The sequence below is a fragment of the Macrotis lagotis genome, chromosome 4 (genome assembly GCF_037893015.1).
Source record: "Macrotis lagotis isolate mMagLag1 chromosome 4, bilby.v1.9.chrom.fasta, whole genome shotgun sequence".
NCBI lineage: Eukaryota > Metazoa > Chordata > Mammalia > Peramelemorphia > Peramelidae > Macrotis > Macrotis lagotis.
The window spans coordinates 140932488-140946493 of record NC_133661.1 but is presented as its reverse complement, the minus strand read 5'-3'; the positions used below and the strand labels follow the sequence as shown (position 1 = coordinate 140946493).

Genomic DNA, 14006 nt, shown 5'->3' with positions numbered 1-14006 from the left:
TTCTCTTTAAGAAATTCTTTTGGAATGAAAAATATATATCTAATGCTGAGCATTGGTATTCTTTTAAAATGGCATACTTTCTCAGGATAAACTATGATTAGAATTTCTAAAGTAATGTATCTTTGATAAGGTAACATTATTAGGAAACTTATCAAGAAAATATAGGTAAATAAGCATCTTTCCAAATATAAAATTCTATAGTGTCCAAAGTCAAAGGGAAATCAGAGATCATATGAGATGGCTAAAGGCACTCAGAAAATATCTGTTAAACAAATAAATGAGGACCAGTTGAGGAAATAAGAAATTTGTTAACCCAGTAAGAGAAAAACTTAGTGGAAGCATTAAAAACCTTTCATGTGGAGCAGGGCTTTCATATACTTTCAGAGAGAAAACTACAGCCACTGGTTAGAAGAGACAGTGGGTCAGATTCGAACTCAATATAAGGAACAACTGCAACACAATTAAAATTAATCAACAATGTAATGGGGTTGCTTTGCAAAAATAATGAATTCTTCATTATGAGGATTAAGTAGATGACAACCATCTATTAAAAAGATTTTGGCATGAATGACTGTATGAGTTTTGGAAGGTCTTTTCCAATTCTACAATTCTACAAATTTATAATTTTATAATCCTACTGGTATTATTTCAAGTTCTATCATTTAATTCCTTCAGTTTCTTTGGAAAAGTATCTAATTTTATTGATCTCAACTCTGCCTTAATATCACAGTTAGCTGACTTGGGATGTGAAATAATAGCTAACCAGAACTTATAGATTTCCTAATGTTTCCTATATATTTTGCATGTATACACACACACACACACACACACACACACATATATATATATACATATATATTAATTACCACTAAACATGATGGTTGCATCAGATGGAATTAATAAAGTCATACAAAGAGGCTACAAAAATGAATTAGCTGGTTCTTGGAAAAAAATTTCTTTCAGTTCAAAGACAAATATCTTAGGATTCTGGACTAACCTATCTACTCTTAGCATCCTGTGTTTCTAGTACCTGCTGCCTGCCTGATGACCATTTCACTATTTGTTAATTCTTGCAACATGAAATAAGAAGCATTCAAACAAATCATTTTCTCTACCCATTAGTAACTATTGCAAAGAGTTAGCAATAAAGAATCACAAAGTTGAAAAACATTTAGTAAAGGAGATTTAGAATTATCTTAAATTTCCAAATATTCACATTCTGCATATCCCCTCTCCTTAAATCCTTATGGTAATGGGAAAAAATACAAGCTCAGCTAATTTCCAAAAAAATATCATTAAATATAGTTTCTTTTCCCAATATAGTTTTTACCAGAATGGCTCTCAAGTGTCAGAATTGAATAGTTTGTATTGAATCTATTTTCATTTTTTTCTAGTGAAAGTTCTAATGAGCTGAATGAATCAGGAAAGAAATGCTAAAGGGAGAGAATAATATAAAGACTGAAAAATATGTCCTTGAAAAAACTGAGAGTTGATTGTGTTGGGTTTTTACAGAGAAAATGTTGGTAATAATGGTGCTATCCAAATGGTATTTTGCAGTGTTCTTCTGACTGTGGAATAGGAACACAGAGAAGAACAGTGATATGCACCAACTCCCAAGGAAAATGTGATCGAACAACAAGACCAAAAGCAGAAGAGGAATGTGAAGACTACACGGGCTGCTATGAATGGAAAACAGGGGACTGGTCTAAGGTAACAGAAACCATATTTGCAATCCAATCCCTCCAAAGCAGCATGAGAGAATTGGAGGCCAAGAAGTCAGCTTGTTTAATGGGCTCCAAATTCCATGAAGCAATTCCATCAAATCAGTAAAATGCATTTCTTTCCAAACTTAGCACCTGTTATTGCCCCTACCATTGCGATAGTGCTTTCCTTGTCTCTCCCACAGAGCTATGCCTAACAAGATCATGTGAGTCTCCTTAGAAGAATTTCACTGCTTTATGTGAAATTAGAAAGGAAACTTAATACAACCCAAAACATGAAGTGGATATTTGAGAATGCCAATTTGGCCATCCCATGCACAATATCGGCTACAAGCCATGATGCATGCAGAGGTGGGCTTAAATTTCTAAGCCATCACAAGAGCCTAATAAATGTGTGTGAAAATTGGCTGAGTTAGACATGTAAGGAAATCTCTAGGACATGAACCAAACCTATTCATTGCTTAGAATACTACAGGTCAATGCCAAGAAAATGTAGAGGCAGAGGGGAATAATTGAAGTGGTGATGATGAGACTGGGGTTCTGGGAGGGAAGAAATGATATTATAAAATAGGAATATATAATCCTTTTTTTCTTCCAAGGTAGAACAATCATTGGCCTCTATGGCAAAGAAGGGATTTCATTGTCATTGTTATCAGATAAGACATCAATTCATAGCAAAAAAATTGAAAAGAGGAAGGCATGTAAAACCTATAATAAACCAGTTTAGTGGTTGGTGTTCCCAAAATCAGAAGTCACAGAATGATAATGGATTTTGTTTTCTTGCAACTATCACTAATACCATCCTTTGTTAAAGGAAAGGGAGGTTAGGAAGTGCTTTGTGTGTTGGAAAGTAAAGAGTAAGGGGAAAAGAAAGGTTTTAGTCTCATTTAAGTTTTCTAAATCTCTTATGGCCATAATATCACAAGAATGGGCCTATTAGATTACTTTAATTTGAGTCATTATCAAAATCTAGAAGATCAATAGTATCCAAAGCACATGAAATCAGTTTACTTACATTTTCTTCAACAAAAAAAGATTTCCATTTCTCTGCTTGTGTATATAGTTTTTCCTTTCTAAAAATGTGACTTTTATTTAACATTGAAATAAGACCAAAAAATCATATTAACAATAGCAATTCCATTTCCTTGATGATTACAGTAGTAAAGTCTAAGCAAAACATTCCTAATCATAGGAAAACAAGTATAAACCAAAAAATTTCTTGAGTAGTTGAGATCTATTTATGATTTATATCATTACTAGAATATACTTAATTACAAAAAAAATATTTTTATAACATTAATAGGAATGATTTTATATCTCACTTAGAAACAAATCTTCATTATTGTGTCTCCTTCAAGAAAAGTGTATTTTATGAATAGGCATTCTTACTATTTCACTTTGCCTGTTAAATGGTAAGAGGAACACTGAAATAACAAAGAGAAAATTATTCTAGTCCTAGCCCTACCACTTGCTACCCATATGACTTCAGACAAGACAGCCTTATTTTACTCATCTGTTAAAAAAAATTTATACCTTTTGCCTATTCAAAAGGTTAGTGTGAGATTCCCTCAAAAAGTTTATAATCTAAGTGAGAAAAAGAGGAAGACATACAAATTAGGATATAAATAAATAGATCATATAACAAAAATTATAACTGATCTCACTTATAAAATGAGAAAGCTGAGGCTCAAAATGGAAATAATTAGTTTCTCAATGCCACACAGACATTTAGTAGCAAAGCCAATATTCAGATCCAAATCTTCTAAATACAAACCAGTGTTCCTTCATTATACCACACTTCAGTGTTATAAGATAAATTGAAGGAAGGGGCAGCTAGGTAGCTCAGTGGATGGAGCACTGGACCTGGAGTCAGAGTACCTGAGTTCAAATCTGGCCTCAGACATTTAATAATTGCCTCACTGTGTGACCTTGAGCAAGTCAGTTAATTCCATTGCCTTGCCAAAAAAATTAAGAAAAATCAGTTAAAGGAGAAAACATTTCCAGCTAAAGAGAGCCAAAAGAGTCTATTTGAGTGGTAAACAAAATGTCAATTCATGGAAATGGGTAGGAAAATACTGGTATTATTATCCTAAAAATCTAAATCTCTAAACCATACTAGCTATATGACCCTAGGCAAGTCACTTATCCCTGTTTATCTCAGTTTCCTCGTCTGAACAATAAGTTGTAGAAGAAAAATTATAAATTACAACTTACCCAGAAGAATCAGTCACAACTGGAGAAATGATTGAAAACCATACCATTTAACTTTTGCACCGTTGACTGTAGTGACAGAATAGACGAACATTTCTCAGGAATATTCTTATCCAAATTTGTTTAATCAGTAGAGCTGTGTCAGCCTATAAACAAAGTAAAAAACAAAATGGCTTTCTTGTTCCCAAGAATTTCATCATGTACTCCAAACTAACTTGATATAGACTATAATTTGTCTCAAATAAGTTATCATCATTACTGATTACAATCTAGTAAAATATAAGCATTTTCATCACCCATTTAGATTTTAATTAGTTTTAAAATGTGATTAACGTCCCTTAGTAAATGTTTCTAAAGCTGGTGATACTGATGTAAGAAAATGCATTAGGAGACACCCACATGGAGTATGTATATATTTATTTAGAGCCAAGAATTTATATCATAGAATTTTTTAATGTATTGGTCATTACATGACTGCACTTCCCAGAGATATGGCCAAAACAAACCTAAAGGGTGAAATAACGTCTTTTAGAATCTTACTATTTTCCAAGTGTGAATTTTAATAGAACAGTATGTACTGATTAGGAATAAGAAAGGAATAAGTCAATTTACCTATTCTAAAATTCATATTGGGGGTGGCTAGGTGACGTAGTGGATAAAGCACCAGCCCTGGAGTCAGGAGTACCTGGGTTCAAATCCAGATCTCAGACATTTAATAATTACCTAGCTGTGTGGCCTTGGGCAAGCCACTTAACCCCATTTGCCTTGCAGAAAACCTAAAAAAATAAAATAAAATTCATATTGAATATTGTCTAATAAGGAATTTTCTACTCAAAGAATGAATATATATATATATATATAGTTATGAGATACTACAAATATATACATATATGTACATATATATATATATATAAATGAAAAACTTGATGGCAAGCTGATGACATAAACACAAGTATGACTTTTGCCTCCTCTGCTGTTGGTGGTAGTAGACATGGAGAGGAATGATAGTGTCATCATGTCTGGTTAACAATCTCTCTGACACAGTGGCCATGAGAACCAAAAGGTAGGTCCAATTACAATTGTAATCACTTGGAACAAGAGAGAAGAACATCAATGGAAAGATAAGAATGTCTCAAATTCAGTATTACATAAAAGATGTTGCAAGAAAACTGAACAGTCCAGTTTTCTTCTCAGTGGTGTAGATTATTCAGCTATAAAATTGACATAATACACTCTGCTCCCTGACTTACTGAGGAACAGTTGTTATATAACTTCTTCCATAAGAAGTAGTTATGGAATTAGAGGCCATAGGTTTTATGAATACATACATATATGTACAAATATATATAATTTATGTAAGTATACACACACACACACACACACACACACACACACACACACACACATATATATATATACATAGTAATATCCATAGATAAACAGGTGAAATAAAAGGCCTGGTACTGCTAAAAACAAATGAAGGAGGATTTGAGGGGGTGGGGTGGAGATAATGAGTTTAGTTTTGGACATATGGAGCTAAAGATGTTCATGGGATATCCATTTTGGGAAAACTAGAATCATGGAGATCATTTAAAAGGTTATTGCAGTAGTTTGGAGAAAGGACCTGAGAGATGGTGTAAAGGTAGAAACAAGACTTGGCAATAGTTTTGGATATGTGGAATGAGAAGGAGGAATCAAGTATGAAGCCTCAATAGTAATCTTAGGTGAATGGTAGGATGGTGGTTACCTTGGCAGTAATAGGTAAGTCTAGAAGAGTGGGAGAATAATAATGAGTTCCATTATGGATATGTTGAATTTTTTTTTTTTAGTTTTTGCAAGGCAGTGGGGTTAAGTGGCTTGCCCAAGATCATACAGCTAGGTAATTATTAAGTGTCTGAGGCTGGATTTGAACTGATACTCCTGACTCCAGGTCCAGTGCTCTATCCACTGCACCACCTAGCCGTCCCTGAATATGTTGAATTTGAAATACTCTAGGAAATTCAGTTCAGGATGTACAAAAACATATGGTGATATGAGACTGGAGCTTAGGAGAGACACTTGGGCTAGATATGTAGATCTATGCATTACTTGCATAGAGATAACTGAACCCATGGGAGCTAGGGAACTAGCCAAGTAAGAGAATATAGAAAGAAAAGAGAGAGGCACTAAGACATAGGAAGAGCGATATGAAGTCCCAGCACAGGAAACCGAGAAGGAAGAATCAAACATCACCTTTTTTGGACTTCAATTTCCTCAGTGAAATGAGAGAGTTGTACATAGACCTTGGAAAGCTCCTTAAGGCATTTAATGGATGATACAATCACAGGTTGAACAAAATCCCACCACTGAGGTGATAATTCCAGAGGCAAAGTTTCTGATATAAGGTGGAGTACCTTGCTATATCTCTAGAGATCAGTCTCCCAAATGAATGCTATGAAATAACTTCAAGGGGACAGTCTCTTGGCATCATCAGCTCCTTCTATCTCCATCACTGCTGTAGAAGACATGCTCTACCCCTCAGGGTCAGTGCTTAGGAAGCTCTCCATTTACATTGTACTAAGTTCTGGGAGTACAAAAAGAAGCAAGATGGTTCCTGTCCTCAAGGAATTGACATTGTAATAAGGAAAGACAACACATAAAAGGGAGGAAGGGGATGGCCACTATTTATTACATAGTTTGGACCTCCTTTCCCTCTTCCAAAACTTGCCATTTCAATTAAAGTCACCACCAGCCTTCCTGCCTCTCAAATTCACAACCTCTTACTTTTCTTGGACTCCTTACCCACTAAAATTACTCTCTCTTCAAAGTTACTAATGATCTCTCTAAGTTGCCAAATCTGATAACATTTTCTCAGTCCACATTCTTCTTGGCCTCTTGGCAGTATTTAACACTGGACTTCCTTATCCTCCTGGATGCTTAAATTTTGTTTGTTGGTTAGATTGTTTGCTTTTTTCTTTTTAATTTGCCTAATGTTTTTCTGTTTCTGTCTCATAAAACTATCTTTGCTAACAACTTAAGGGATCAAGAGGCCTTTGAAAAATGATTCTGTTTCCTCTCCTTCTGTAGATTCTCATTCTTCTTGCAATCCCTGCTCATCTCTGCCTTTTGAAGTCAGTAAACATTTAGTGCCTGGAAGAAAAATAGAAGACTGAGAAAATCCAAATATTACTATTTCTAAAGGAAGTTCTTCTTCAAAGAGCCATTTAGCCAAGGGGAAAATATTAGGGTAGGGAATACTAAGGGTATATTGTTTTATCTAATGCATGAAGAATTTGACAATCTAGTTTCCTTTATCCAAGCAATCTTTTTCATTGAACTCCATGATGTTTTATGGGAAGATAAAAAAGATTTCCAGAAGAGGAAAGATGTGAATGCCAAACTCAATAATGTTCACATTATTCATGCTATATTATGAGACAGAGCTCCTGAAGCACTACTTTTAGCTTGGGATACTCAAAGTGATCCAACATGGAATGACATATCTTTTCCCTATAGAAGAATGAAATTGTCTTAAGAGGTGGGAAGAACATGCTCTGTGACAATCACAGCTGGATCATCCCAGTTTAAGCTTCAGACACCTGGCTAAAGTACATGTCTGGAAAATATAAAGTACCACTCGATAACTGAAGCAAAGCCCTACTGAGAAAAAAATGACTTGGCCAAATATAAGGTTCAGGCATTATATGGTTGCCAAGTGTGTCTTTATTGATCATGAGCATTTGAAAAATTATCTCCAGCCACCTGTCCTCCATGAGCATCAACTATTGCCAAATTCTTCACAATCTATTTTCTTAGCCTATGAAATATTAGATTCAGGTATTCATCCCAATGGGACACTTAAAATATAAAGAAAAAAATGTCTAATTTTCTATTTGAATCACATTAGGTCAATATCAAACTTTGAAATGTTTATATTCAAGTATTCAAAACCAATGATCATTAATTACCTTTTGAGGTAGTAAAATCCTTCCAATTAAAAGCATTTTATTTTAGAGGGATCATGATGACTATGAAATGAATTTTTAAAGAAAAAAATAATGCTTGAGGATAAGAACCACTGCTTCCTTTGAAGAAAAGAACAAAAAATTTTCTTCTGTTTTCCTAGAAAACTGTACTCACTTTGTTCCATTGAAGACTTTGCCAAATTCATCCATTTGTTTATTCATTTATTCAACAAATGTTCATTAAGTCCCATCCACATTCAAAACATTATGCTAAGTCCTATATTTCTCACAGGGAGACATAAGAAACAATAAATCATAATAATGAATCAGCATCTTATCATAAGATGTAGAAATTGATATCTAAAACCAAAGAGATCAGTTAAGTATCTAAGCACTTAATTTAGTATTTATCCTTTTTTTGGCATTTTCCTGATTATCTCTTCTGCCTAGCTGTTGTAAAGTTCAAATGTAGTACAGGCTGTAGATCTTACTCTCCCAATCCACACTCACATTGGTAGGATGGGACCACAAAAAGTGACTGGTTAATTCTCTTGTGTGTTATTTTTAATGAGGTGATGTGATTGAGTTCATGATAATAGTAAAAATAATTGTCATTCAATTTTGAAGAAGACCACACCAACCAAGTTAATTGTGGCATGGCTTATCCATTATGTTTATTATAGTGAGGGGAATATTGTGCAAAGACATTCTTTCCACTTGCCTTTTCCAGAACCATTTCACCCCGTGACCTGATTTGATAGGAAACAGGACTTTTGGTGATGGTCTGGATGCTGCAGGAATATTTAGTCTTTGAATATGATTTTTCTTTCTGTATCAGTGAGGTACCTTGGTGCTCCTGAAATGCAGGGCAAAGCACCAGTATGTGATATCTGGTGACAAAATAGCAACACACACAAAGGTACCACAAAATTTCAGCAACGTCAAGCTACAACAGCACAGTTTGTCTCTCAATGAACTAATCACCTGAGTCACTTGGAATGTTGGAATAGAACCCCAGTTCTATTTTGTTGGTTTTTGAAACTAAGGCCATGATTAAGAGGGATAGCCATGGACATTGTATTGTGCCACTAGAGGTGAAATTCTTGGACTGGTGCAAGATGAACAAGAGCAAAAGTATTTGCCAAGAATGTTTTCATTAGCCAAGAACAAAAGTTGGAGATTCAAAGATGATCAGATACCATGATAATTCCAGCCATAAATGTTGCTGACTAGCAATCCCATGGCAATATGGTTGAAGGTCTGAGAGGAGTTTGAAAGCATCAATCAGTTTGCTACCTTTTTGATTATCAATTAATATCAATAAGCTGTCCAGATAATTAGTTTGAGAAATGGCATTTACTCTAAATTAGTACAGTAAGAACAGCGTCCTTGCTGCCTTTCTTTGACTCTTAAGGTAGCTTTACTGCTGCTCCAGGAACACTGACAGGACCTCCATGGAACTCCAAAATTATCCAACCTTTCAGAGTTCATTTTGTGTTCAAGGGGTTTACTTAGTGGGGCAGGTGGTTAGAAGCTCTCTCTTCAAGTCCTTCTGTACCCACAAGTAATATCTTTTCAGGGGTTTGTTTCTACTACTAGACTGGTGAAACATTGGAACATTCCTGTTCTGAACTGAATTGTAATTGTATGTTAAACCATAAAGCATAATTGTGTATCCTCAACCAATACCAATCTGCTTTCTGCATAGTATCACTTCATTTCATCCAATCCACTCCTAAAATGATTCAAGATTTTTCACATCTAGTTTAAAGGACTGAATGATGGTGGATATTCCTGATTAAGGTAGTTACTTTAAGTGAGATGATAAGATTGAGTCAATGAAATCCTCATTCTTACATAAGTCATGGCTAATCACTGGTATTGAGACAGAACTCATACTGGTCCCAAAGGAATTCCTTTGCTTCCAAATAATCCAAACTTATTGTTGAAGTGCTAGACACATGATCCAAAGCCTAACATACATAATCTAATACTATAATTGTTTTCACCTGTTGTCCCTTACTTTTCTGCTCTCTGTATCTTCCATGTCTTTAGACCTCCTCATAATTTTAGGCCAGTATTGACCCTTTGTGGGACTATTATTTCTTACTTCAGTGATAGACATTATCTCATAAAAGTCCATATACTATTATTGACTGATGCATTATATATAATATTTTTCAAATGGTGCTTTAGGGAAAGGGCTGGAGATGTCAAGAAAGGATGTAGCTGCTCAATTTATTTAGGTGATTTTAATTCTGCAGTTCCTATTTCTGTGATGGTACCAACTGTCTCAGTGTATATTTTTATTCTAAATTCAATAAACACCAAACAAAATGGACATTTGTATACACATAAGATAAAATAAAAAGATTGTACATTAAACCTCAGGTCTCTATTTCCTACAATTTGCTTTTCTTTTTAACTTTACAATACAAATTCAACATAGTTTTCAAAAGTAATTTCTTGATGTCTTTTCTGACTTTCATTTGATTTTCTTCTCTGAATTAAAAGAAAACTTCCTCAATGGCTACTCTTTTCATTCTTTTCTTTATTGCTGCTCTATTTCTAGTCTATAGGCAGTTAGATGGCACAATGAATGGAGTTAGATGACCTGGAGACAGGAAAGCAATTTCCTGAGTTCAGTTTGGCATCAGATACTTACTAGCTCTAAGACCCTGGACAACTCACTTAACCCTGCTTGCCTCAGTTCCTCATCTAAAAAAAATGGCAAACCATTTCAGCATCTTTATCAAGAAAATCCCAAATGAGTCACAAAGAGTCAGACACAATTGAAAATAACTAAACAAAATTTCTGTTCTCCTCACCTCCAACAGAAAAGAGAAAAAAAAGAAAAACAAAGTTCTTGTAAAAATATACACAGTCACATTAAAAACAATTTCCAGCATATTGGCCACATCCAGAAACATATTTCTTATTCAAGACATATTGAATCTATTTACCTGTCAGGAAGTAGGAAGCATCTCACATTATCAGTCCTCTAGAATCACAGTTGGTCAATGCATTGACCAAAGTTATCAGTTTTATTTTTCAAATTTGCTTGTCTTTATAATATTATCACATATATAAATCTCTGGTTCTGCTCACTTTACTTTGATTCTATTTATAGCAGTCTTCCAAGGATTCTCTGAAATGGTCATTTTTGTCATTTCTAATGGTATAATAAGATTGCAATAAATCCACATGCCATTATTTAATTAGCCATTCCCCAATTAAGGAGTACTCCCTTAGATTTTAATTCTTTGCTACAACTGAAAGAACTGCTAAAAAGTCTTTTGTATATCTCAGTACATATCTTTTGCCGTATAAAGCTAGTAGTAAACTCACTGGGTAAAAGGTAGGCACAATTTAATAATTTGGGGGGGTATAGATCCAGATTGCATTCTAGCATAACTGGAACAATTGATAACTCCACCCCAGTGTCTTTAGAGTGACTGTTTTCCAGCAGACCTTCCAACTGTTGTCATTTTTCTTTTTAGTTGTTTGTTGTCTGATGACATAGAACCTCAGAATTGCTTTAATTTATACTTCTATAATTATTATAGCATTTTCTTCTTATTGCTATTGATAATTTGGATTTCTTCTTTTGAAAACTGCCTATTATATCCTTTGAATGATTGCTATATTATTTGTCTTTTGAGGAATAGGCATGTTCTTGTTCATTCATTCTGTCCTCTCCTATTACATGTTCTTTCTCAAATTTTCTCTCCAAATCTTTTCCTCTCTTTCCTTTACCCATGAACTGGGAAGGAGAGAAGAGGAAATGAAATTGGATCAGACTTGAGATAAGAACTGTTCTGGTTCTTTTTTACAACTTCCCCACATCCCACATACTCTAAATGCTAACCTTCAGATGAAATAGAATCTCACTGGATAAAACCTAAAAAGAGTTTTGTATTTTATAGCCTTGTTGGCATGTTAGGAGGTTTTAAGCAAGTGTTTACAGTGTTGAGCTAAAAGTCATAGGCTCAGGGCAGGAAGAATCCTTGGAAGTTGAGGAGACTGAGGCACATTAAGATTAAGTGATTTATCCACTTTCACAGAGCAAGTTAAACAATAATTGTGTTTTAACCCCATTGCCTCGCAAAAACAAAACAAAACCAAACAAAAAAAAAGGGCAGCTAGGTGGTACAGTGGATAGAGCACCGGCCCTGGAGTCAGGAGTACCTGAGTTCAAATCCAGCCTCAGACACTTAATAATTACCTAGCTGTGTGGCCTTGGGCAAGCCATTTAACCACATTTCCTTGCAAAAAATCTAAAAAAAAAACCCTAATACATGTGTGAACACTTTATTTAGCTTTGTGCTATTTTCATTTTATTTCAGTTAAAATGAGGCTAAAGGAAGTACATTACTTTTTTTTTGTAAAATTCATTTGAAAATATGTCTGTGGATAAAAGCTTGCTTTAAACAAGACTAGATATGTTTTTATAGGTCTGCTTTCTCGGACTTTGAAACCTGGAAAAGAGTTTTAACGAGGATGCTGTAGGCTAATTAGATCCTATCAGAAGTCAGGAGTCTCATTCTTCCCTATTTAATTAATGTTTCAAAAAGCAATTGAATATCACAGAGATAAAAGTGAAAGATTTTTTTATAACCCTGATTTATTGTTAGCACCAAAATGCTCAGATCAGTCACAGTCTCAAGTTTTAAAATCAAAATGTGATACACACACACACACACACACACACACACACACACACACACACACACACCTTCAAACCCATTTGGGTTTGAAACATTTGTTCAATAGAGCCAGTTGGAGAGAGCAGCCTCTAATTGTGTGTGTGTATCTGCATTCTGCCTTGCTACTTGCTACTGCACTTGTAAACTTTTATTCCCATGTGAAGAATCATTAAAGTAAAACTCAGTATCTTCAGTCAGTCAGTGAACAATTATTAAGTGTCTACTATGTACCAATCCCTGTGCTAAGCATTATAGATACAAAAAGAGGCAAGTTACAATCTATGCTCCCTCAGAGCTCACAATTTTATGACAACTAGAGAGTTCTGCTTTGCTTAGATTCCTTTCTTTTGGATACTTTAGTCACTATACCATAACTTCCACTGACTGGAAATAGTATTTGTGGAAAAAAAGAAATATTTTTTAAAATATTTTTATTTATTTGTTTTTCCAACAACATGCAAAAATGTTTTTGGAAGTTTTTTATTTTTCTCTCTCCTTCCCTTCCCTCCCCCGACAGAAAGCAATCTAATATAGACTTTACATGTGTAATTATGCTATATTCATATTAATCTTGTGAAAGAAGAATCAAATTGAAATGGAAGGAAAAAATCAGAGAGAAAAAAATGACATAATACATAGACAACTGTTAAACATTGAAAGTAAGCCTTGGGGTGGCTAGGTGCCATGCAAAAAGAAAGAAAGTAAGCCTTGGTCTGCATTTAAACTCTACAATTCTCTCTCTGGATATGGATGATATTTTCTTTCACAAATCTTTTAGAATTTTCAAAAAGAAATAATATTTGTCATTTCATTCACTACATAAAGTACATGATTTGAAGATAAGTGTGAATTCAATCATATCTATGTATGCCATGATTTTGACCTTTTCTGAACTGATGAAACAGTCAACAAAGTGAAACATAAACAATAAAAAAGTAGCAAGACATTATTTAACAAAATAACTAAGCTACATTTTTCCCAACAGGTTATGTTGGTGTTGTATATACAAAGAAATGAAGTAAATTAAGAATACATAAGCATATTCTAGAAACTTCCTTCAAGCAATCTCAAAAAGTTCAGTTGTCCTAAAAAACTACCATGTGGGGGCGGCTAGGTGGCGTAGTGGATAGAGCACCAGCCCTGGAGTCAGGAGTACCTGGGTTCAAATCCGACCTCAGACACTTAATAATTACCTAGCCATGTGGCCTTGGGCAAGCCACTTAACCCCATTGCCTTGCAAAAGCTTTAAAAAAACCTACTATGTGGGACTTCAGTTAGAATTTAGCAAAAGAGTAGTATTAAGAAATCAAGCCCCATGTGCAGAAAGTATTCATGTAGAACACACACCAGTCATAACAAAAGGTCACTTGGATTACTGCCATGTTAAATCCAACTGCCTTATCACTAAACTTCTAACATTCAAG

At 34.5% G+C, this 14006-nt stretch overlaps 1 protein-coding gene across 2 annotated transcripts in view; it reads left to right on the top strand.

Annotated features, from left to right (window-relative positions):
- ADAMTS17 (ADAM metallopeptidase with thrombospondin type 1 motif 17) overlaps window positions 1-14006 on the top strand; it is a 511869-nt gene that overhangs the window by 484571 nt on the left and 13292 nt on the right. For both annotated transcript variants that reach the window (XM_074234214.1, XM_074234213.1), the window contains one exon: window positions 1558-1710. In XM_074234214.1, coding sequence (XP_074090315.1) covers window positions 1558-1710 — 153 coding nt within the window. The remainder of the gene's footprint in view (window positions 1-1557; window positions 1711-14006) is intronic.